This window comes from Bubalus kerabau, chromosome 18 (genome assembly GCF_029407905.1).
Source record: "Bubalus kerabau isolate K-KA32 ecotype Philippines breed swamp buffalo chromosome 18, PCC_UOA_SB_1v2, whole genome shotgun sequence".
NCBI lineage: Eukaryota > Metazoa > Chordata > Mammalia > Artiodactyla > Bovidae > Bubalus > Bubalus kerabau.
The window spans coordinates 41,652,479-41,677,511 of record NC_073641.1 but is presented as its reverse complement, the minus strand read 5'-3'; the positions used below and the strand labels follow the sequence as shown (position 1 = coordinate 41,677,511).

General features: G+C 44.0%; 1 protein-coding gene across 3 annotated transcripts in view; it reads right to left on the bottom strand.

Moving 5' to 3' along the window:
• SLC45A2 (solute carrier family 45 member 2) overlaps window positions 1-22,543 on the bottom strand; it is a 36,915-nt gene extending 14,372 nt beyond the window's left edge. For 2 of the 3 annotated variants that reach the window (XM_055554682.1, XM_055554681.1), the window contains exons 1-3: window positions 21,982-22,543; window positions 19,972-20,148; window positions 1,277-1,602 (exon numbers count right to left, since the gene is read on the bottom strand). In XM_055554682.1, coding sequence (XP_055410657.1) covers window positions 1,277-1,602; window positions 19,972-20,148; window positions 21,982-22,510 — 1,032 coding nt within the window. In that variant the 5' untranslated portion in view covers window positions 22,511-22,543. The remainder of the gene's footprint in view (window positions 1-1,276; window positions 1,603-19,971; window positions 20,149-21,981) is intronic. The other variant, XM_055554683.1, reaches the window with a different exon arrangement.
• Window positions 22,544-25,033: the final 2,490 nt, after the last annotated feature.

Sequence of the window (25,033 nt, the reverse complement as noted above, 5' to 3'; positions counted from 1 at the left end):
AATTTCAATGAGCATTTTGGGTGTATATCCTTTCTGTTTTTTTCTCTGTGTCTGTGTAGCTTTTCCCACAATCTCCATTGTGGAAAATTCTTCACGGCTAAATACTTGGTTCTGCAAATGACCTCTGGCATCCTTGGCGTCTCCATGATTGAATAGAGAGCATCGCTGTCTAATGGTGAGGTGATCTAGTCTCATCACATGTCCTAGAACTGCCCTCTGAACCTGCAACAGTGTGACCACCTCCAGGCCTTCCCCTGCTTCCTTAAGCCTACCAGGGCATCTACCATCCAAACGGGTCACTGTATGTGCCATTGATCTGTTTAAATATATGCACATCCCCCATAATTATATATTCTTTGCGGGCAGAGAATATATGAGTTTTTTCATCGCAACCCATTGGCCACTGTTTCCTTTAATTCCACCTTAAAATGCTTTGTCACTCAGGGCATGATAAGGATGCTGTCTTTTTGGAATTTCATGGTTAAACAGTTGTCCATCTGTAAATATCCTTTATGGCAAATTTTCAATCCTCTCTTCTCTCAGGGAATGGGAAAAAACATTCATTTTGTATATATATGAGTGTTCTATCTGATATAGTATGTCTTAAATAAAGTTTCAAAAACACACACATCTAATGATCAAATGGCTTCCATTGTGTAGCTATTCCATGAATCCCATGCTGCTGCCTTGCAGAACCACAAAGCAAGGGGGCTCCATCCTACCCGATACCAGCAGGGAGTATAAATGTTTTCCCACAGGCAGTCTGGAGCCCCAAGGTCTCAGCAGGTCTATGGAGGCCTGGATTCTCCTATTTTCTCTATTTACTGTATGATCAAAATAAAATGAAGGCTCCATCCCAATAGCCTCTTAGTTCCTCCAGTTGCCAACTGGGGATGCTGCTATTTGGAATAACAAATTTATAATCCTAATCTAGCCTGAGGATGGATAATTCCAGGCTTATCTTATGGCCTAACATTTTACAGCCAGCTTCATCTTCCCTGATTTGATGGTCTGCAAAGAGTCAGAGGCAGAAGGACAAGAGGGAAATGCACACAGTTTTCTATTAGGTGCAAAGTTTTAATTCCAAGGGATAATAGCTACTGGGCATTTGCAGATTCAATTGGTAGATTCACAAAATTTCAATCTGAGGATAACAAAACTCTTTACATCAAATAATCAAGCAAAACAAAGACAAGGATTAATGTTAAAAGAACGAACACAAGGAAAGAACAAGAGTATTTTTCCTGAGTAAATAAAAAAGAACTTGCATCTTTACCTGTTCAGCAGGGTTTTTGGTTTTTCCTCCCTGCAGCACCAACTCTTGGTTTACATAACCATTTTTTACTTTCTCAATAGACCCATACTCGTACATTTTGTCTGATGACAAGGCAAGGTCCTGGGGGGCTTGCTGTGGGGGAATGTCCTTTGCAACATCTGTAAGTGGGGCTTCAGGGATACTGCACAGATGGATAATAAAACACAAAGTGAGCACCAGCGAGGAGAAGAAGAACATGACCTGGAATTCCGTGCCCAGCAGTCTTCCCAGTTCCAAGTGGGCCCAGTCAATGGCACCCAAAAGGTAACCAAGAGCACCTCCCAAACCTGCAAAGAAAGAAGGAGCTGTATTAGCATTAATTAGAACTGTCTTCTCTCTCATCATGTGCAGGCCCTCTACTTCAGTGGGAAAGTTCCCTGAGGACAGCAGAGGTAGCCTGGTTATAATTGGAGAAGTAACACAGGGAGAGGCTAAGACACCTGGGCTGGATGTGTGGGTTCAAGGCCTGGCTCTAGTATACACTTGCTGTGAACTTGAACTTCCTCATTCATAATATGGGGATTATGATTTTTTTTAAAAAAGTAACATGCTAGACACATAGTAAGCACTTAGTAAATATTGCCACCATCTGAAGTCCCATGATTTTCTAAACTGTACTCTCAACATGGCTTAAGAATTAAAACTCCTGGCCCTAAGAGCCCTAGTTTCTGATTGCAATAAAATATAATTATTGCATTGTCATTGATCTATTAATAAGTTTCTTAGGGTGACACAAGTTTGCAAAGATCAAACAGCCTTGGAATCTCTCTTCTTTCCCCTATGACAAGTTAAAGGTGTGACTTGGGGGAATAAGTTAGGAGTTTGGGATTAACAGATACACACTACTACATATAAAAGAGATAAAAAACAAGGACCTACTATATAGCACAGGGAACTATATTCAATATTTTGTAATAACTTATAATGAAAAAGAACCTGAAAAAGCATCTGTATAACTGAACCACTTTGCTGTATACCTGAAACATTATAAATCAACTATACTTCAATAAAACAAAATAGAAAACAAAAGCTAAAGGTACTTGGTACCAGTTGATAGCCACAGAAAAAATAAAAACAAAAATTTAAATATGAATTTTAAAATATTTATTTGTTTATTTGGCTGTGCTATGTCTTAGTTTCAACACCTGGGATCTTCAGTCTTCACTGTGGCATGCGGGTTCTTTAATTGCAGCATTTGAACTCTTTAGCTCTGGCCTGTGGGATCTCGTTCCTTCATCCAGGTCCCTTGCATTGGGAGGATGGAGTCTTAGCCACTGTACCACCAGGTAAATCCCTAAATATGAATTTTTAAAAATCTTGTTATCCTGTCCCAGGATCCTGACCTGAAGTCTTTCTGGTGCTTGCCTTATCTGCTTACACGTAAAGACAGAGTGATCTGAGGGACATTGAGAAGGGATTTCTCAAAAAGGATCCTGCCCTTACAGCCTAACATTTGAAATTCTGCCATTAGTGATTCATTCTTTGGGGTTCCTGTTTTAAAAAGCAAGTGCTCTGGTACAGACAAGCTATTGCAGGTCTCAATATTGAAGCAGTAAGTGCTCCTCAGATGGTCTGCCTGGCCATCGGCACCAGTGACATCCGAGAGTGCTGGGCTGCAGCGGGAGCATACCATGGGGTTGGAGTATGTCCAGGAGAGTAAGCAGAGGGATGCCAAACACATCTACCTACAACGAAGTGTAGGGCCGATCCTCCTGCAAATACCTTTAAACATCAACCTTCCATCCTGTCTTACCAAAGAGAAATATCTATCTACCTAGTCAGATCAGCTTTGTGTTTGTTTTTCTTTTTCTTGTGTTAGTGAAGTCTCCATTGTATCTGCCAGGTAAAGACAACATCCTGGGACTTCCCTGGTGGTCCGGTGGCTAAGACTCCCCTCTCCCAGTGTAGGGAGCCTGGGTCTGATCCCTGGTCAGGGAACTAGAACCCACGTGCCACAACTAAGAATTTGCATGTTGCAGCTAAAAGATCCCACATGCTGCAAAGAAGATCGAAGATCCTTCAAGCTGCAACTAAAACCTGGTGGAGCCAAATAAATAAATTTTTTTAAAAAACCTAAAAAAGACAATGTTCTCACAAATCAGAGAATTAAGGAATAAAACAGAGCTTAAGGAATTCTCTCTCAAACCCTAAACATTTAAACTTACCTAAACCCTGATCCCGGGAACACAAATCTGAATGCCAGGTAATATGAATCCTAATTTATCTAGAATGTTGGAAGAATGGATGATTCTAGTCACCTCACATTTTGTCTAATTGTAACTTACCATAGAGAGTATTTACAGATGAACAAATGTTTAACCACTGAATATCAAGCGCATCATTGTCATGCTCTGAGTGACAAAGCATTTTAAGGCAGAATTATGGGGAACAGAGGCCAATGGGTTACAATGAAAAAAACATATGTTCTCTGCTAGCAAGGAATATGTAGTCTAGTTATGGGTGAGGTGCATGTATTTAAACAGATAAATGGTACATAGAGTGACCTGTTTGGATGGTAGGCCCCTGGTAGGCTCCAGGAAGAAAGGGAAGCCCTGGAGGTGGTTACATTGTTGCTGGTTCAGGAGGCAGTTCTGGGACATGTGATGCGATGGATCACCATTAGACAGTGATGCTCTTTATTCAATCATGGAGATGCCAAGGATGTCTGTGCTGAGCCAAGCAGTCAACCAAACAAAATGTACTAAAAGCCTAGCTCTATTGGAGGGTCTGTCTAGACCAGAGTTTCTCAGTCCCAGCATGACTGACATTTTGGGGATGGATAGTACTTTGGCCACCTCATGTGAAGAGTTGACTCATTGGAAAAGACTCTGATGCTGGGAGGGATTGGGAGCAGGAGGAGAAGGGGACAACAGAGGATGAGATGACTGGATGGCATCACTGACTTGATGGACGTGAGTCTGGGTGAACTCTGGGAGTGGGTGATAGACAGGGAGGCCTGGCGTGCTGCGATTCATGGGGTTGCAAAGAGTCGGACACGACTGAGCGACTGAACTGAACTGAACTGAAGTCTTTGTTGGAGGCTGTTCTGTGCATTGTAGGATGTTTTGCAACATATCTGGCCTCCTCCATGCGATGCCAGTACAACCTCTCCACTAGTCAACAGACACGAATGTCTCCTGACATTGTCTAATGTCCCCTAGGGGGACAAATGGGCACCAACTGAGAACCCTTGATCTTAATTGATCCTATGCAAAACTTATATATTCGTTTCTCAAAACTACCATTTGTGACTAGATCAATAGTTGTTATACTGCCATTAAGGTCTCCTATCGTGTATGCCTCTTTTCTTCAAATTTACTTTTCCACTGAGCAGAGGAAATACAGAGCAGAAAACCCCTGCCCATTTGAAAGAACTGATGTGTGAAATAAACCTTCCACTGTGCAAATAGAATGTTGGTTTTATTTTATGAATATAAATATATGGATATAATCATAAAGGTGGATTATATTAGATACTGACTTGAACACTTGACTGCTGCAATTGGAGGGTTTCCTAGTCTAGTTTTATGTCTACCCACGTCATGTACTTCAATAAATATTTGAGTATTAAATTTAAACATAAAACCTCTACTAGCTTCTGGGGATATAAACATAAATAAGACACAGCACCTCCATTCTTCCCTCCCCAGAAGATAGTTCCAAGGAGAAGAAGCAGATAAACAAACAGCTGCTGCTGCTAAGTCACGTCAGTTGTGTCCGACTCTGTGTGACCCCAGATACGGCAGCCCACCAGGCCCCCCATCCCTGGGATTCTCCAGGCAAGAACACTGGAGTGGGTTGCCATTTCCTTCTCCAATGCATGAAAGTGAAAAGTGAAAGTGAAGTCGCTTAGTCATGTTCGACTCCTAGCGACCCCATGGACTGCAGCCTACCAGGCTCCTCCGTCCATGGGATTTTCCAGGCAAGAGTACTGGAGTGGGGTGCCATTGCCTTCTCCAAAACAAACAGCTACTTAAAAAAATAAAAACTGTAACAAATAGAGAACTGTGAGCTAGATATTCAAACAGAATAGAGGAGCTTTGATGAGTTTATTATTACTAATTATTATAGAATTCTTAATTAGCAATGAAGCTCCTAAGAGTTCACTAAATCAAGGAATCCAGAGATTTTAGAGGTGGAAGGATGTTTGCAGCTGGTCTAGTTGAACTAGATAAGAGAACTGCAGGCTGCAGTGGGTGACAGGAGAACACATAGAAGGGAGGGTTTATAATTATGCTGATATCAATGCCCACTTGTGTGTTTTCTAACCATGTGACCTTGGGCACTTCTCTGAAAGTGGGTGTAGTGATGCCTCTTTATATGGGTCTTGTGAGGGTTAATGTGACAATACATATAAAGCAATACCACAGATAGCAGCAGAAGGAAGGAAGCAGGAAGTGTTGTCCCTCAGTCGTGTCTGACTCTTTGCGACCCTGTGGACTGTAGCTCATCCTCTGTCCATGGGATTCTCCAGACAAGAATACTGGAGTGGGTAGCCATGCCCTCCTCCAGGGGATCTTCCTGACCCAGGGATGGAACCCAGGTCTCCTGCATTGCAGGTCGATCCTTTACCATCTGAGCCACCAGGGAACCAGGTTTCAAATGGAGTGCGCTACTGACTTCCTACAGAAACCTTAATCCCAAAGCCTTGCTCAGAGGCAGGAGAAGCTGACAGCTGCCTGGAGCTGACCGAAAGGACTTAGTCATTCTAGGTCCAGTGACTAGAATCAGGGGATCACTCTGAGTACTAAGACTAAGTGTGGCCTATGGCAACTGTTGTGGAAAAAATAAGTATCTCAAATCTGGAAAGAGCAAAAACTATTTAAAAGGGCCTTATTTCTTAAAAATCTCATTATAAAGCAGGGCTTCTTAAACGTTAATGTGCACAGGAATCACACGATGCCTTGTCATGACACAGGTTGTCTTAGTCTGATCCAGCTGCTATAACAAATATACCATAACCTTCATGACTTATAAATACCAGACACTTATTCTGACAGTTGTGGAGACTGGGGAATGCAAGATCAAGGTGCCAGCAGATGTGGTCTGGTGAGGACCTACTTCCTCATTGACAGCCATCTTCTAACTGTCATCACTAACTTGGCATAAGTGGCAAAGGAACTGGTTTGGGCAAATTTTCTAAGGGCACTAACTCTGTTCATGAGCCTTCATGACCTAATCACCTTCTAACGGCTCCATCTTCTAACAGTATCACATTCAGTTCAGTTCAGTTCAGTCGCTCAGTCGTGTCCGACTCTTTGCGACCCCATGAACTGCAGCACACCAGGCCTCCCTGTTCATCACCAACTCCTGGAGTTCACCCAAACCCATGTCCATTGAGTCCGTGATGCCACCCAACCATCTCATCCTCTGTCGTCCCCTTCTCTTCCCGCCCTCAATCTTTCCCAGCATCAGGGTCTTTTCAAATGAGTCAGCTCTTCACATCAGGTGGCCAAAGTATTAGAGTTTCAGCTTCAGCATCAGTCCCTCCAATGAACACCCAAGACTGATCTCCTTTAGGATGGACTGGTTGGATCTCCTTGCAGTCCAAAGGACTTTCAAGAATCTTCTCCAACACCACAGTTCAAAAGCATCAATTCTTTGGTGCTCAGCTTTCTTTATAGTCCAACTCTCACATTCATGCATGACTACTGGAAAAACCATAGCCTTGACTAGACAGATCTTTGTTGGCAAAGTAATATGTCTGCTTTTGAATATGCTATCTAGGTTGGTCATAACTTTCCTTCCAAGGAGTAAGCGTCTTTTAATTTCATGACTGCAGTCACCATCTGCAGTGATTTTGGAGCCTCCAAAAATAAAATCAGCCACTGTTTCCACTGTTTCCCCATCTATTTGCCACGAAGTGATGGGACCAGATGCCATGATCTTAGTTTTCTGAATGTTGAGCTTTAAACCAACTTGTTCTCCCTCCTCTTTCACTTTCATTAAGAGGCTCTTTAGTTCCTCTTCACTTTCTGCCATAAGGGTGGTGTCATCTGCATATCTGAGGTTATTGATATTTTTACCAGCAATCTTGATTCCAGCCTGGGCTTCATCCAGCCCAGTGTTGCTCATGATGTACTCTGCATATAAGTTAAATAAACAGGGTGACAATATACAGCCTTGACATACTCCTTTTCCTATTTGGAACCAGTCTGTGGTTCCATGGCCAGTTCTAACTGTTGCTTACTGACCTGCATACAGGTCTCTCAAGAGGCAGGTCAGGTGGTCTGGTATTCCCATCTCTTTCAGAATTTTCCACAGTTTCTTGTGATCCACACAGTCAAAGGCTTTGGCATAGTCAATAAAGCAGAAATAGATGTTTTTCTGAAACTCTCTTGCTTTTTCAATGATCCAGCAGATGTTAGCAATTTGATCTCTGGTTCCTCTGCCTTTTCTAAAACCAGCTTGAACATCAGGAAGTTCATGGTTCACGAATTGCTGAAGCCTGGCTTGGAGAATTTTGAGCATTACTTTACTAGCGTGGGAGATGAGTACAATTGTGTGGCAGTTTGAACATTCTTTGGCATTGCCTTCTTTGGGATTGGAATGAAAACTGACCTTTTCCAGTCCTGTGGCCACTGCTGAGTTTTCCAAATTTGCTGCCTATTGAGTGCAGCACTTTCACAGCATCATCTTTCAGGATTTGAAATAACTCAACTGGAATTCCATCACCTCCACTAGCTTTGTTCGTAGTGATGCTTCCTAAGGCCCACTTGACTTCACATTCCAGGATGTCTGGCTCTAGGTGAGTGATCACACCATCATGATTATCTGGGTCTTAAAGATCTTCTTCATACACTTCTGTGTATTCTTGCCACCTCTTCTTAATATCTTCTGCTTCTGTTAGGTCCATACCATTTCTGTCCTTTATTGAGCCCATCTTTGAATTAAATGTTCCCTTGGTGTCTCTAATTTTCTTGTAGAGATCTCTAGTCTTTCCCATTCTATTGTTTTCCTCTATTTCTTTGCACTGATCACTGAGGAAGGCTTTCTTATCTCTCCTTGCTATTCTTTGGAACTCTGCATTCAAACGAGTATATCTTTCCTTTTCTCCTTTTCTCCTTTTCTTTGGGCTTCTCTTCTTTTCACAGCTATTTGTAAGACCTCCTCAGGCAGTTATTTTGCTTTTCTGCATTTTTTTTTTCTTGGGGATGGTCTTGATTCCTGTTTCCTGTACAATGTCACGAACCTCCATCCATGGTTCATCAGGCACTCTGTGTTCAACAGCATCACATTAGGCATGAGGTTTTCAACATATGGATTCTGAGGGGGACACAAACATTCAATCTATAGCATGTGAAGTGAAGTGAAGTCACTCAGTCGTATCCGACTCTTTGCGACCTCATGGACTGTCGCCTAACAGGCTCCTCCATCCATGGGATTTTCCAGGCAAGAAGACAGAAGTGAGTTGCCATTTCCTTCTCCAGGAGATCTTCCTGACACAGGGATTGAACCCAGGTGTCCCAAATTATAGGCAGACACTTTACCGTCTGAGCCACCAGGGAAGTCTATAGCCTAAGTTCTGATTTTAAAGATGGCAGTAGAACCCAAGGCTCTGCATTCCTTTCAAGCTCCCCAGTGCCAATCCACCCCTGTTAGTCCAAATATCACTTTTTGAGCACTCAGGGGATAGAGCAATTTCTAAGCAACCTGCACTACCCTCATCTGATATTCTTGGGAATGAGACTTCGTTGTCATTGACCAATAAGCCACAACTGATGAAGCACAATGATGCACAATCTTGTAAAACTCAGGATAATTTGCAGACATTAATAAGGTTTGTAACCATATTTTCATAACTTGGTAGGACTATTACAGAAGAGCTACAGTTATATTACCTTGTAGAATGTTAATCAGATTTGTATCTAATCTAGCATTTTTTTCTTTTGCTAAACACACACACACACACACACACACACACACAATTTATCTTGAAAGAACTTGGGGAAACTCTTTGTCTTCCCAATCAGTTCCTCCACTAACCAGTTAAGTAAAACATGCTACAAGTATCTTAAAAAATTTTCCAATCCTCTCTTCTCTCAGGAAAGGGGAAAAAACAAAACAAGCAAAACTAATTCATTTGTCTCAGCACTACTGCGGGACACAGCTAAAAGTTATAACAGTATGCCTTGCTAAATAGTGGGGCCATGCTGAATGCTAAGTTGCTTTAGTAGTGTCCAACTCTTTGCAACCCTATGGACTGTAGTCCACCAGGCTCCTCTATCCATGGGATTCTCCAGGCAAGAATACTGAAGTGGGATGCCATTTCTACTAGGCAGCATCTTAAAACTCTGGATGGAAACATTTATCTATTCACAACTTCAGATCTGATGAGGCCCAGCAGAGGGCTGTAGGAATTTACTGAAAGCTTTCCTTTTAACATCCTCCATTTAAACTAAGGATTTTATCTTCAAAATAGTCTCCTAAACAAAGTCTAGTCATCAAAGGTGCAACAAAGGCTAACATCAGCTCCCACATTTACATCAAGATTACATTTATCTCTACTGCCAACATCAGCCTTCCTGGGGCTCTTAGAGTCAGTCCCCAGGCTATTGGCCATATGATAAGCTGGGGCATCTCAAAGGCATCTGCCACCACATTAGATAACCAGCCTCTGCAAAAAGAAGGGTCCAGCTGGCTCTTGTCCTAGCCTGACAGAGCCAGGCTGTGATGTCAAACTCACACCAGAGCCAACCCCCTGGAATGAATGGCTCAGCAGTGTATTTCATATCTAACGATATAGCTTAAACAATGGTTCCTCCTGGAAGAAGTCCAAGCATACAGAAATATGTATTATTTCTTTCTGTAATCTACAACTATAATAAGTAAAGGGCTTCCCTGGTGGCTCAGATGGTAAAGAATCTGCCAGTGATGCAGGAGGCCCAGGTTCAATCCCTGGTCAGGAAGATCCATGGAGAAGGGAATGGCAACCCATTCCAGTATTCTTGCCTAGAGAATTCCACAGACAGAGAAGTCTGGCAGGCTACAATCAATCCACAGTGTCACAGAGAGTCGGATATGACTGGGTGACTAACGCAACATGTAACAGGTAAAATGGGAAACTGGGAGAGTGTCAGGAACAAGGAATCTAAAGAGTCAAACTCTGCACCTACCATGCATCTGTAATTGTTTTCCTGGTTTCAGGCATGTGACTAAACAACCTCAACAGCAATGGAGAAAGAGCTCAAGGGGAGAGAGTTATGGGTGTGCTGCCGGCTTCAGTACCTCAGCAAGGGGACAGATGAAAGACCCTGCATTCCTGGAAGGTTCATGGAAGAGTCCTTCTGATTCTTTTCTATGTGTTGAGAAAACAGCAATGAAGGTGTCAGATTAGTCCCTACACCATACACACACGTACACACAAAATCCCAGAGAGTTAACAGAAGTATCAGCTACTAGGAGTGTGTGTGTGTGTGTGTGTGTGTGTGTGTGTGTGTGTGTGTGTGTGATATTTTTTAATCAATAGAAATGGATGGAACACCTACTCTCACCAAGAACTGCACTGGGCACTGCAGACCCAGCAATGAACCAGGCAGACGTGACTTCCCTTCTAGAGATTGAGCATCCAAGACCTGACATTTCTTGAGATTTGCAAGGCAACTCATCTCCTAAAAGATGTGAGAAAATATATTTAAAGTGCTGACCATGACTTCGTCCACCCACAACTGCCCTGGTATTTCCCTGGGCCCTTCCTTCATGTTCAAACTGAGCCAGGCTCATTGCTTTTGGGGAAAAGCATGAAAGTAGAAAGCAGAGAAATAAGAACGTGTCTCCTTGCTTCTGAGTTTCAGAAGCCCATAGGCTCCAAAGGCACTGATGGTAGCTTTGTTGCTGGCCAAAACCTTGGCTCTCTTAGCCCACCGGAGCTGAATAAAAAATACAGAGACCAAGTATGGAAGAAATAGGGAGGTGGCTTTAATTCTCAGCAGGCAGAGAGGGAAAGACAATAGGCTCATGCCTCAAGAACAATGTTCCCTCTCCATGGGAGTCTAGGGGCTTAGTCAGGAGTCAGGGATGAGGAACAAAGGTGTTAGGATCTTGATTTCTTCCTCTTGCAGTGTTTCAAAGACAGTCAGAGTCTGGTGTCAGTAACCCAGTAATTGAGTCTGGCAGTTTGGTGGCTCTGATATGTAATTACAAAGGGAAGGATGTTGTAAGGGTAAAAACTAGATGCAGGATGTATTTAGCATAAAGTCAAAGGTAAAATTGGTGAGAAATGTAGCTCCTGCAGAGTTAGGGGGCAGAAAAGCAAACTTAAATTATAGACATGCAGAGTTAGGACCAGTTAGGATTGTTCAGGCCTGCTCACTATTCTCTTTTATCTTCTTCATTGGACTTCCCTGGTGGCTCAGATGGTAAAGCGTCTGCCTACAATGTGAGAGCCCTGGGCTTGATCCCTAGGTCGGGTAGAAATCCTGAAGAAGGAAATGGCAACCCACTCCAATACTCTTGCCTGGAAAATCCCATGGAGGGAGGAGCCTGGTAGTCTATAGTCCATGGGGTCTCAAAGAGTTGGACATGACTGAGCGACTTCACTTTCTCAGGAAAGGAAAAGAGAAAAACTCATTCCTCTATTCTCCTTTTTACTGCAACAGATTCAGTTTAAAAAAAAAAACAAACAAAAAGTGATTTAAGAACAAGGCTTCCCAGGATAGGCAAAGCATTCATGAAGGGTGAATTGGTGTGTCCCTAAAGCTGTAGTGGTCCTGCTCCTGGATCCTTGGACCTCGCTGGGATAGAAGGATGAGGGGAGGGGAGCAGAACTGCCCAGATGGCTTGAAGAACCCAAGAGCAGAAGGGATCAACACTTTATTTCCTAGGAAGACCCCAGGGGGACATTCAGACTTCAAGGGAACAAGGGCTCTGCGGTGGGTGGAGACAGATGAGCCCAAGTGTCAGGCTCTGTTCTAGGTGCTTGACGTTTACAACTCATTCAATCCTCACAACTCTTTGAGGAAGTTACTACCGCTGCATCTTACTATTACCAGTAGTTACGTTCCAGAAAGTTTCCACAAACCCTGAATTGGTGAATTGGTGAATAGTAAACTCCTGTTCTGAGGGTTAAGTTCCTGCGAGCCTCAAGTCTTCGTTTTCATCAGTGAAACAACACGGAACCTTATTTTACATGTGTTTCTGTTTAAAGATACCTCACTGAATAGCCTGCGGCCAACGGCACTGTAACTCACACCGGAACACCATTTAGGACACATATTTTCTCCAGAAGTCACATCACAACATTCTTGCACTTATGAACCCAAAGCAGTGCTTTCAGCACCACATTTGGAGCCACTTTAAATACTGAAATAACCAAGAAAAAAAAAAAAAAACAGAAAAGAAAAAAAATGGCACTAAATATATCACAAAAAGGACATCTGTTTACAGTGTAAGAATCAAAACAAGAAGGCAGAGAATCACCTTGCTCAACCACAGTTGGGAGCAAGCACACTGGGTGAGTCACATTGGTTTTTTTTTTCCTCCTCCTCTGTTGCTGCTGCTAAGTCACTTCAGTCATGTCCGACTCTGTGCGACTCCATAGACGGCAGCCTACCAGGCTCCCCTGTCCCTGGGATTCTCCAGGCAAGAATACTGGAGTAGGTTGCCATTTCCTTCTCCAATGCATGAAAGTGAAAAGTGAAAGTGAAGTCGTTCAGTCGTGTCTAACTCTTTGCAACCCCATGGACTATAGACTACCAGGCTCCTCCCTCCATGGGATTTTCCAGGCAAGAGTACTGGAGTGGGGTGCCATTTCCTTCTCTAAGTTCACTCTGTAGAAGCTTGCAAATGTTGGAGAATGAGCTACAAGTATTGATTTTGGTGGTACCAGTTAGTTTTAGTAAGCAGCTGCTACTGCTAAGTCACTTAAGTCATGTCCGACTCTGTGCGACCCCATAGATGGCCCATAGATGGCACCACCAGGCTCCACCATCCCTGGGATTCTCCAGGCAAGAACACTGGAGTGGGTTGCCATTTCCTTCTCCAATGCGTGAAAGTGAAAAGTGAAAGTGAATTTGCTCAGTAAGTGTCCAACTCTTCGTGACCCCATGGACTGCAGCCTACCAGGCTCCTCCCTCCATGGGATTTTCCAGGCAAGAGTACTGGAGTGGGGTGCCATTGCCTTCTCCATTAGTAAGCAGATGACTTCACAAATATGGAATCCCCGAATAACAAGGCTCAACTGAATTTCCACCTCTCTTTTAGAGACAAGGAAACCAGAGCATGGAGAGTTTGCAGTTCACAGAGCCCACCTCACATCTGCAGGCCTTGGAAGAGCAGAATGCCATGTGGGTGGTGGGGAGCTGAGAATCCTGGGGGTTCTGAAGGGGTCTTGTGGACAAGGATGAGTGAGAATGCAACTGTGACCAGTTCAGCCTCACAACTAGGAAACACGGGACCAAGGACAGCCCAGTAAATGCCATTAAGAACACATGATACTGAAACCCAGATCCTTGCTGCCTGAAACTTTTGCACTCTAAGCTCCCAGTTTTTAGATGCAAGACTCAGGGAAAGGTGTAGGAGAGTATTCTGAAGGGAATGACACTAAGTTTTCACCATCCTGGGCCAATGGGGCTCAACACAGACACAATTAAATTACATTTGGGTTGGGGTGGTGGTTTAGTCACTGCGTTGTGTCTGACTCTTTGGAAGCCCATGAACTGATGTCTGCCAGGCTCCTCTGTCCATGGGATTCTCCAGGCAAGAATACTGGAGTGAGTTGCCATTTCCTTCTCCAGGTGATCTTCCCTACCCAGGGATCAAACCCAGATCTCTTGCATTGCAGGCAGATTCTTTACCAACTGAGCTATAATGGAAGCCCTTGGGCTGGGGATTCACTTCCATTTCAGACATAAAGATTGATTCAATATCTTCCACTAGCTGTATTCCCAGGTGGCGCTAGCGGTAAAGAACATGCCTGCTGAAGCCGGAGACGTTAGAGACCCAGGTTCGATCTGTGGGTTGGGAAGATGCCCTGGAGAAGTGCATGGCAACCCTCTCCAGTATTCTTGCCTGGAAAACCCTATGGACAGAGGAGCCTGGTGGGCTATGGTCCATAGGGTCGAAAAGAGTTGGACATGACTGAAGCAACTTAGCACATACATCCAGCTGTGTGACCTTGAGTTAGTCACTTACCTCTCAGCAACAGAGCTTCCTCACAGGTAAAAGGAGGATGTTAAAATAGAATATTTGTCTCATCAATATTTATTCAGCATATTTCCAGGACTATTCTAAGCACTAGTGATTTTGGAACAAACAGGAAATATTCCTGTCTTCAGATAGCTTATATGTTGGCTCTAGAGGCAGACAATAAACAACAAACAAATGAATAAATAATATATTATAAAGTAATCATGAATTGCTGAGGAGGGGCTATGTGACCAGAGATTGTAACAAAGAGAGGAAGCAAACCAAGCCAGCCAGTTGGTATCTGGGGAAAGAGATTTCTGGTAGACAATTCCCTCGTGGCTCAGATGGTGAAGAATTAACCTGCAATGCAGGAGACCCAGGTTCCATCCCTGGGTTATGAAGATCCCCTGGAGAAGGGAATGGCAGCCCACTCCAGTATTCTTGCCTGGAGAATTCCATTGACAGAGGAGCCTGGCGGGCTACGGTCCATGAGGCTGCAAAGAGTCAGACTCAGATGAGTGATTAAGCACATACACAAGTATTGAGTAAATGAAAAAATATCCTCAGGGGCTCCTATCTCTAACCTGCCTTTGAGATTCCTCGAGAGGTAGGTGCTGAATTGGGATAAGAAATGGCAGTTTGTAGACCTTATCTGTATCGCCCGAAGTTATCCATGTCACCCTCAAAGCTGAAATTCCTGTACCCTGGTTTCTGCTCTGGCCACATCCTTTCCTGCCTGAGTGAGGAGACATGAAAGTTCACTGCGGGCAGAAACTTCAAAGGAAACTCAGCTAATGAAAGAAATCCACTCATGCAGCAATGAGGCCTGAAGGAGGAGTTAAAATCGACTCTACCATGAAACACAGCCTTTTTCCACTTGTATACATTTGGTCAAAGGGACTCATATCTAAACTTCATTTTTAGAACTCTTTTTTTAGCTCTTAATAATTTCTATTCTGAGTATTTGTTTCACAAGCATTTTTTATGCAAACTTTGAAGTATTAAAGAAACCGAACAGTCAAAAGAAACTAAGCCTAACACGTTACCGATTCTTCTTCCAAAGATGCACATGAGGCAAGTTCCTTACCAAGTCATTACAAACAAACGCAAGTTTTGCAAGCCTGGTGGGAATGGAGAATATATAGTAAATATATACATTTGGTGCTGAATCCTATTAAAGGGTTCCTTTCTCAGGAACCATTGCTTGGGACCATTTGCCAGAATGGTGGCAGTGGTTGGTGATTCAGTTGCTAAGTTGCATCCACTTCTTGCAACCCCATGGACTGTGTAGCCTGCCAGGTTCTTCTGTCCATGGGATTCTCCAGGCAAGAACACTAGAGTTGGTTGCCATTTCCCTCTCCAGGGGATCTTCCCAACCCAGGAATCAAACCCAGGTCTCCGGCATTGCAGGTAGATTCTTTACCGACTGAGCTACGAGGGAAGCCCCAATATATTGCCAGCATATTAGTAACTAACATGGTGGATAGATTCACAACCCTGAGAAGAAACAAAAGTTCAGAAATACTAGGGACTGGGCAGGAGGAGGAGCCAGGATTTGAACTGGGACAAACTTTACTGACCATCAGCCCTCATCCCAGCCTCCTCGGGTGGAATGGAGACTGCTATTCAGGAGAGCAAGGCCTCGGGTTAATTTACTAATAGCAACAGATCCTCAGTTACAAGCATTTTGACTCGAGGGAGGAATTTCCTTTCTTTCCGGTGAGTGAGGGTTCCACAGCCCCAGAGGTAAAGGCATGAGGTGAAGGGATGAGGCTGTGCTGTGCTTAGTCACTCAGTCATGTCTGACTCTTTGTGACCCCATGGGCTGGAGCCAGCCAGGCTCCTCTGTCCACGGGGATTCTCTAGGCAAGAATACTAGAGTGGGTTGCCATGCTCTCTGCCAGGGGATCTTCCCAACACAGGGATCGAACCCAAGTATTCCCCATTGCAGGCAGATTCTTTACTGTCTAAGCTACCAGGGAAGCCCAAGAATACTGGAGTGGGTAGCCTTTGCCTTCTCCAGGGGATATTCCTGATCCAGGAAGTGAACCAGGGTCTCTTGCATTGTAGGCAGATTCTTTACCAACTGAGCTACCAGGGAATCCAGAAGGGATGAGATGGATCCACTAAACCCAGCATGGCTATCACATACACCAGGGGTGGAGGGTAGGTAGAGTTACCTTTAAACATAAGACAGAAGAAGTTGGAGGACTAAAATTCCCAGAAGCCAGTAGGGTCTTTTCTTTAAAAAAAAAAAAAAAAATTCAGAAACACGCTGGAGAACATTTTGGCAGTGAACCCTTTGACACTTATTTGAAAAACATTTGGAATTGCTGGGCCTAGATTTAAATATAACACTTTCCCCTTTGGGCCTCCTCCCTCCCCTGGAGTGTGCAATGTGCATCTGCATTATCAGTTCAGTTCAGTTCAGTCGCTCAGTCGTGTCCGACTCTTTGCGACCCCATGAAGCGCAGCACGCCAGGCTTCCCCGTCCATCACCAACTCCCAGAGTTCACTCAAACTCATGTCCATCGAGTCAGTGATGCCATCCAGCCATCTCATCCTCTCTTGTCCCCTTCTCCTCCTGCCCCCAATCCCTCCCAGCATCACAGTCTTTTCCAATGAGTCAACTCTTCGCATGAGGTGGCCAAAGTACTGGAGTTTCAGCTTAGCATCATTCCTTCCAAAGAACACCCAGGGCTGATCTCCTTTCGAATGGACTGGTTGGATCTCCTTGCAGTCCAAGGGACTCTCAAGAGTCTTCTCCAACACCACAGTTCAAAAGCATCAATTCTTCAGCACTCAGCTTTCTTCACAGCAAACTCTCACATCCATACATGACCACTGGAAAAACCATAGCCTTGACTAGACGGACCTTTGTTGGCAAAGTAATGTGTCTGTTTTTGAATATGCTATCTAGGTTGGTCATAACTTTCCTTCCAAGGAGTAAGCGTCTTTTAATTTCATGGCTGCAGTCACCATCTGCAGTGATTTTGGAGCCCAAAAAAATAAAGTCTGACACTGTTTCCACTGTTTCCCCATCTATTTCCCATTAATATATTAATCAGACCACAGCCATAGAAGTCACAGGAATACTTCCTTGATAGCAGCAACTTTCTCCTGGCACCAGCAAGGGAACTCCTTAGCAGATAACAGTCCTTTCTCAATCCTTTAAGTGGTCGCAATGACCCACTACTCGCCTTGTATGTGCAGACCTGGACTACATAAACTGTCAGTACGTCATTAGATGTATAACACTTTGTCTCATATTTAACTGTGCTTTGACCTCTGATGGGAGGAATAGTTCTGAGAGCTCTCTGAGAGACTGTTTCCCAATTTATAATCTTTAGGTTGACTTGAATAAAATTCTCTATTTCTTTCTTAAATTGACTATTGATTAATTAATTAATTTTTTTGTCAACAGGAACCACTGCGGGTCACTGAACATGAAAGTGTCCCGGTCAAAGCTGTCTTTTAGGTATGTGACCCTAGAAGCTGTGTGTTAACACAATTGGAATAGGAAAAAATTAGAGACTGGAAAATCAGTTAAAGGGTAAGTATGAAAGCTCAGACAAGATACAGTGAAAGCCTGAAATGAGGTCACATGAAAATTACACATGAATTATATGCTTGCTGAAACCACAGTACACTAATATCAAAAGAAAACCTCAAGACATTTTATCAAACTCAACAGAAATACTACCACGTGTTAACCCTGGAAAAGTTCCCAAAATACAAAGCTCAGTCTTTTAATATCAGAGGCAGCAAAGCAAAGGTTGTTAAGCCAAGATTAACACTGATATAAGCTGGGAAGGAGTGACCACATTGCCCAAAGTACTTAGAGCAACAAAACTCTCGACGTGTCAGGTTCAAAAGCCAAAAAGCCTCCCACAACATCATAATTAATTTCAGCAGATTATTACATAGCAGTAGGAATTGTGGGATTTAAGTTAGGAGAATGCAGTTTGAATATCTATTCTGGGACCTTCCAGCTGTTAGACAAAGTGTTCCAGGGTCCCAGACAGATGGGCTGGACTCCTGCTCCTCCAGGCCCCTCTCTGCCGGGCAGCCCCATTCTTCCCAGTGTTCACCATTCAAATATCTGCACAAACAACAAATTGTTGACCAAACGGCTTCTGTGGGCAGGCCTGCTTTTGGCTGTGCGGATATAATCTGAACAAAATTCAAGATTCTGTTTCTCATGGGACATACCTGACCATGGGAGGAGACAAAACATAAAATAAAAATACCTTGGCTGGGCCTTGGAGAAAATGAAATAAAGTCCTCACATCTAGACCTAACAATGCTCCCAGGACAGGATCATGCTGTTGTCTTGGGGATGACACCCCAATTCTAGAACAGTCCCAACTGGAAGGACAGCAAGGAGATCAAACCAGTCAGTCCTAAAGGAAATCAATCCTGAATGTTCATTGCAAGGACTGATGCCAATACTTTGCCCATCTGATGTGAAGAGCAGTCTCATTGGAAAAGACCCTGATGCTGGGAAAGATTGAGGGCAGGAGGAGAAGGGGATGACAGAGGACGAGATGGCTGGATGGCATCACTGACGTGATGGACATGAGTTTCAGCAAGCTCCAAGAAATAGTGAAGGACAGGGAAGCCTGACATACTGTAGCCCAAGAGGTTGAAAAGAGTGGGACATGACTGAGTGACTGAACAACAACAAATGGAGCTCTAGAAATGCATGTTGAACATTAGTAGCATTGCTCTACATGAAGGGCCCAACAGCTACAAAAGAAGGCCAGCAATGGCCCCAAGAAGTGTCCTCTTGGCATGGCATTTTCCAAAACAGGAGGTTGAGGATTTGCTAACTGTTTATATAACTAGGACATCTCTGGGACTTTCCTGGTGGCCCAATGGCTAAGACTTTGAGCTCCCAATGCAGGAGGCCTGGGGTTCGATCCAGTCAGGAAACTAGATCCCACATGCTGCAACTAAAGGCCCTGATTGTTGCAACTAAGACCCAGTGCAGCCAAATAAATTAATTAAAAAAAAAAGAAGAAGTCTCTAAGACTTGGGGCTTTTTATTTGCTTGGTTTGTTCCTATTTCTGTTTTTAAATGTGGTTCATGTGACTCTTGGGACACTTGCCACAGAATCATCTGGGAAAGTCATTAAAAACGCAAATTTCTGGGCCCCACCCTGAACCTGCTGAATTAAAATAACAGGAAGAGGGGCCCAAGAAGCTGCAAGCTTCTAAATAATGTTGATGATACACATTACTGACTAAAGAACAAAACAAAATATGAAGTCTACAAGGCTTCTTTTCATTTCATTGTAAATGTCTCCACACACGGCTCTTCAGAGAGCTCTCCTACAAACTTCCTTTGCAGAAACTCCACAGCCTGGTCACAAGAGTAATGCCCTGGAAGACAGAGCCCGCGTGATGGGAGCGATGCATCAACAGATCCATTCATTCAAAAAATCTGAGTGCTGAGACACTGGATGGCTTCAGTGGAAGGGCTTCCCTGCCCGGAGACCTGAAGGATAGACTTTCTGGATATTCCCTACCTGTGAAAAGGGCATGGTAGTGGAGGCCCCTCTCCTTATCTCGATGAGTGCAGACATCAAACAAGTAGGCTTTGATGGGCCCATCAATGAAGTCAGCAGCAAAATCAAAGAGAACCACACCTATCATGGTGATACTTATGGCCCAAATTGGCTTCCTCCTTGGGTCAGCAATCAAAGCTAAAAGAGAAACAACCGTTGGTCTCCTAAATCCTGGTTTAGAATGATCCACATTTTTATTTCCACACAAACTTCCTGTCATCATATTACCTCCCTATACTTTCATTGTGTTTGCTCTTCCAAATAAAAAACAGCTTCATTATTTTTTCAAGTTTTGAAAAGTCATGCAGTGAATGTCCAGAAAAGACAGCTCTCTGGAGACAGAACGTAGATTGAGCAGTTACCTAGGACTGTGGGGGAGAAGGAAATGGGGAGTGTCTGCTAATGGCTACCAGGTTTCTGTAGGGGGGGAGACGAAACTGTTGTGTAATTAGATAGTGGTGGTGGTGATTATACAATTTTGAGAATATACTGAGAAGCACTGAGCTGTTCACTTTTAGATGGTGACTTTTATGGTATGTGAATCATCTCTCTTTTAAATAAACCGGTTTAAAAAATTGTATGTACTGACTGTAAACCACTCCAACCATATAGGAAAGCTGGGGAAAATACTTCAAGAGGCCCAAGAGATGGTCATCCTTCAGACATCCCTTTATGCACAAAAATAGAGAGAGGTGTGCATCTGTGCCCTCATGCAGTGCTTCTCAGACTTTAGCTCCTTAACCATTACCGGGATGACTTGTTAAAACCGATTGTTGGGCCTCACCTACCATGAGTCTCCTATGATTCCTCAATAGGCGGAAGGTAGGGCCTGGGAATTTTCACCTCTATCAGCCTCCAGTGAGGCTGATGCCACAGGCTGGAGGGCTTGGCTTGGAGGAGCACTGTCTACTGGGAGCAGGTTGTAAGTGAGCATCTTTAACCAACTCTCTTCGTACCTTTGCCTTTCGGTGGATGAAGAGCAATGTCACAATTTTAACACCTAAATGATATTCATCCTAGGACCATACCACTGTTCATTCACCTCCTCATAACTATTTCTCATGCTTTCAGTTTATTTTTTAAACTTAAGAAAATGTGTAATATATGCACCTGATTTTAAAAATTCAGTACAAAAATTAGTGAAAGACAAGCTTAACTTCCCCCTCTCAACCCCAGGCCTTTAGCACCCTTCCTTAGAGGCGAAATTTCTTTTCAGGTATTTTTTTTTTTATATAAATTCTTCCATAAATATACTACATTTATAGATTCATGCCCACTTTTAAATACATGGAGATGATAACTGATTATCATGGCTCATTATCATCCATTCTGCTACCCTGAGAGTTAATGGTCAGAAAATGTGTGCTATTTTTAAGTTTAACAATTCTTTCTTTCAATGTGATATATACTACCACCAATTACTGATTAATCAGCGGCTGTTTAATGGCTAGAAAAAGTGCTCACCATCAGGTCTATGTCCATGATTTGCAATGAAAAAATGTCCCCTTGAGCTGCCAGGCCGATGCCCTGTACCTGTTACAAGACTCCATATAAAGCTGTGAACATCATTAACTCTTCTTTGGACACACATTTATTGGAAAAATTTACGGAGCCATTAGGCAGCTGGTTAATTTGAGAAAGTCCTAAATAAGGTATGGTGGGCACACACACAAAACCCCATAATTGATAAACGTAACAATACATAATATAATAAAATAGGTAAAAATATAATCCCATTTTTAAGTTCTCACAACAATTAAAAAATAATGTATCCTGAAGTTTCTAAAAGTAAAGGTGCCTAACTACAGAATCTGGGGCACTCAAAGGTGGAAATTCAATGTAACTTAGGGAATCAGTTTTAACCATTTTTTGACTGTCACAGAAAGAACTTTGCATTCTCCTTGTCCTGAGCTGCATAACAGGACCTTCTCCCACCCAGCCTACCTAGCCTACCAGGTGCAGTCCACTGACCTGATATGATCGCATCCCCGTTGAGGTACATGGCCATGCCCAGGAGCATCATGAGGCCCAGCGTGAGGATGTAGGGTCTCCGTCGGCCCCACCGGGCCCGGCAGTGGTCGCTGGCCGATCCCACCACGGGCTGCAGCAGGAACCCCAAGATGGGACTCAGGAGCCACACCATGCTGTACAGGCTCTTGGGCAGGCCCACGCTGAGCAGCACTGGAGTCACGTAGGCCGCCTCCACCGCATAGCAGAACTCCCGGCCGAACATGGCCATGCTGTGCATAACCAGGCTCCCCGTGGGTCTTTTGGGCAGCTCTGCAGAGCCGAAGAGGCCCTCCTCATCAAGGGATTTATAGGTGCGTAGGGGAGACTGCCCGCTCTTGTCGCCCATGGCCACTGGGCGGGGAACCTGCCTGCAAGCCCACCACCTTCTCCGTGGCCCTGGGGTTCGCGCTCCCAGGTGGATTTGACATGGAGCTTGGCTGCACGGCCCGCAGAGACGGTCAGGCTGGGGGCGGGGCTCAAATTCTTTCATGCCTCTAAGATCACAAGTTATGATGAGAAGGAAGGGGGAGGGGCCAGGAAAGCATGATGGAGATTAGCCAGCTGGGAGCCCTCTGGCTCCTTTGAATGTGTTTCTAAAAGAATCTTCCTTTGTACTGTTCTCTCTCTGCCTCTGCCTCTCTCTCTTACACACACACATTTACACACAATCACACATAGCTTTGGGACAATAAAGCCCTATAATGTAGATGTTAAGTATGAAGGGGTCAATGTTTTTTATAAACTTTTTCTGGATATAAATATTCTGTCCTTCCTTGAACACAGGTTTTCTATATACACACACATCAAGTCAATTAACTAGACTTAAAACAGTGAGAGGCTGCCCCTTCTAAATTACTAACTCTCCCACAGCACTGCCATATTTTTCTTCCATACTTGACATAGTTCTGTTTATTCTCCTCCTGCTTTTTTCGTTTTTTTAATTCATTTTTTTTATTGAAGGATAATTGCTTTACAGAATTTTGTTTTCTGTCAAACCTCAACATGAATCAGCCATGCTGCTGCTGCTGCTACTAAGTTGCTTCAGTCGTGTCCAACTCTGTGCGACCCCATAGACGGCAGCCCACCAGGCTCCCCCATCCCTGGGATTCTCCAGGCAAGAATACTGGAGTGGGTTGCCATTTCCTTCTCCAATGGATGAAAGTGAAAAGTGAAAGTGAAGTTGCTCAGTTGTGTCCAACTCTTAGGGACTCCATGGACTGCAGCCTACCAGGCTCCTCTGTCCATGGGATTTTCCAGGCGAGAATACTGGAGTGGGTTGCCATTGCCTTCTCTGTGAATCAGCCATAAGTATACATATATCCCCTCCCTTTTGAACCTCCCTCCCACCTTCCTCCCCATCCCACCCCTCTACGTTGATACAGAGCACCTGTTTGAGTTTCCTGAGCCATACGGCAAATTCCTGTTGGCTATCTGTTTTACATATCATAATGTAAGTTTTCATGTTACTCTTTCCATACATCTCACCCTCTCCTCCCCTCTCCCCATGTCCATAAGTGTATTCTCTATGTCTGTTTCTCCTTTCAGTTCAGTTCAGTTCAGTTCAGTCGCTCAGTCGTGTCTGACTCTTTGGAGACCCCATGAACCGCAGCACGCCAAGCCCCCCTGTTCATCACCGACTCCTGGAGTTCACCCAAACCCATGTCCATCGAGTCGGTGATGCCATCCAACCATCTCATCCTCTGCTGTCCCCTTCTCCTCCTCCCTCAACCTTTCCCAGCATCAGGGTCTTTTCAAATGAGTCAGCTCTTCTTATCAGGTGGCTAAAGTATTGGAATTTCAGCTTCAACATCAGTCCTTCCAATGAACAGCCAGGACTGATCTCCTTTAGGATGGACTGGTTGGATGTCCTTGCAGTCCAAGGGACTCTCAAGAGTCTTCTCCAACACCGCAGTTCAAAAGCATCAATTCTTTGGTGCTCAGCTTTCTTTATAGTCCAACTCTCACATCCATACATGACCACTGGAAAAACCATAGCCTTGACTAGATGGACCTTTGTTGGCAAGGTAATGTCTCTGCTTTTTAATATGCTGTCTAGGTTGGTCATCAGAGAGGGCAATGGCACCCCACTCCAGTACTCTTGCCTGGAAAATCCCATGGACAGAGGAGCCTGGTAGGCTGCAGTCCATGGGGTCGCTAAGAGTCAGACACGACTGAGCGACTTCACTTTCACTTTTCACTTTCATGCATTGGAGAAGGAAATGGCAACCCACTCCAGTGTTCTTGCCTGGAGAATCCCAGGGATGGGGGAGCCTGGTGGGCTGCCATCTCTGGGGTCGCACAGAGTCAGACACGAGTGAGGCGACTTAGCAGCAGCAGCAGCAGCAGGTTGGTCATAACTTTCCCTCCAAGGAGTAAGCGTCTTTTAATTTCATGGCTGCAATCACCATCTGCAGTGATTTTGGGGCCCAGAAAAATAAAGTCAGCCACTGTTTCCCCATCTATTTGCCATGTTGCTGCCCTGTAAATAAATTCTTCAGAACCATGTTTCTAGATTCTGTATATGTGCATTAGAATATGATATTTATCTTTCTCTTTCTGACTCACTTCACTCTGTATAATAGGTTTTAGGTTCATCCACCTCATCAGAACAGACTCAAATGCATTCTTTTTTATGGCTGAGTAATATTCCATTATGTATATGTACCACAACTTCTTTATCCATTCATCTGTCATTTCCTTCTGTTTTAGTCTTTGATTCTCTAATGAGCAATGATCAGGTCTGTTCTGCTCATACGGCATCTAGCATGATACCTGGCACCTAGTAGGTCCTCAGTAAATGTTTGCTAAAGGAATTATAAAGTATATATGCTACATTTTGCAGTGCTGGTCAACTGCCTGTTTGCTCAGATCCATTCCCTCCCCCTCATCTTATGCTCCATACCTAAGGGACTACGTTTCCCAGGTACCCTTGCTCTCTAGCTTCCAGGTAGATTTGTCCAGTGGGAGGAACTGGTGGGAAGACAGGAGGCAGGTGAAAGGAAGATATCAGGAT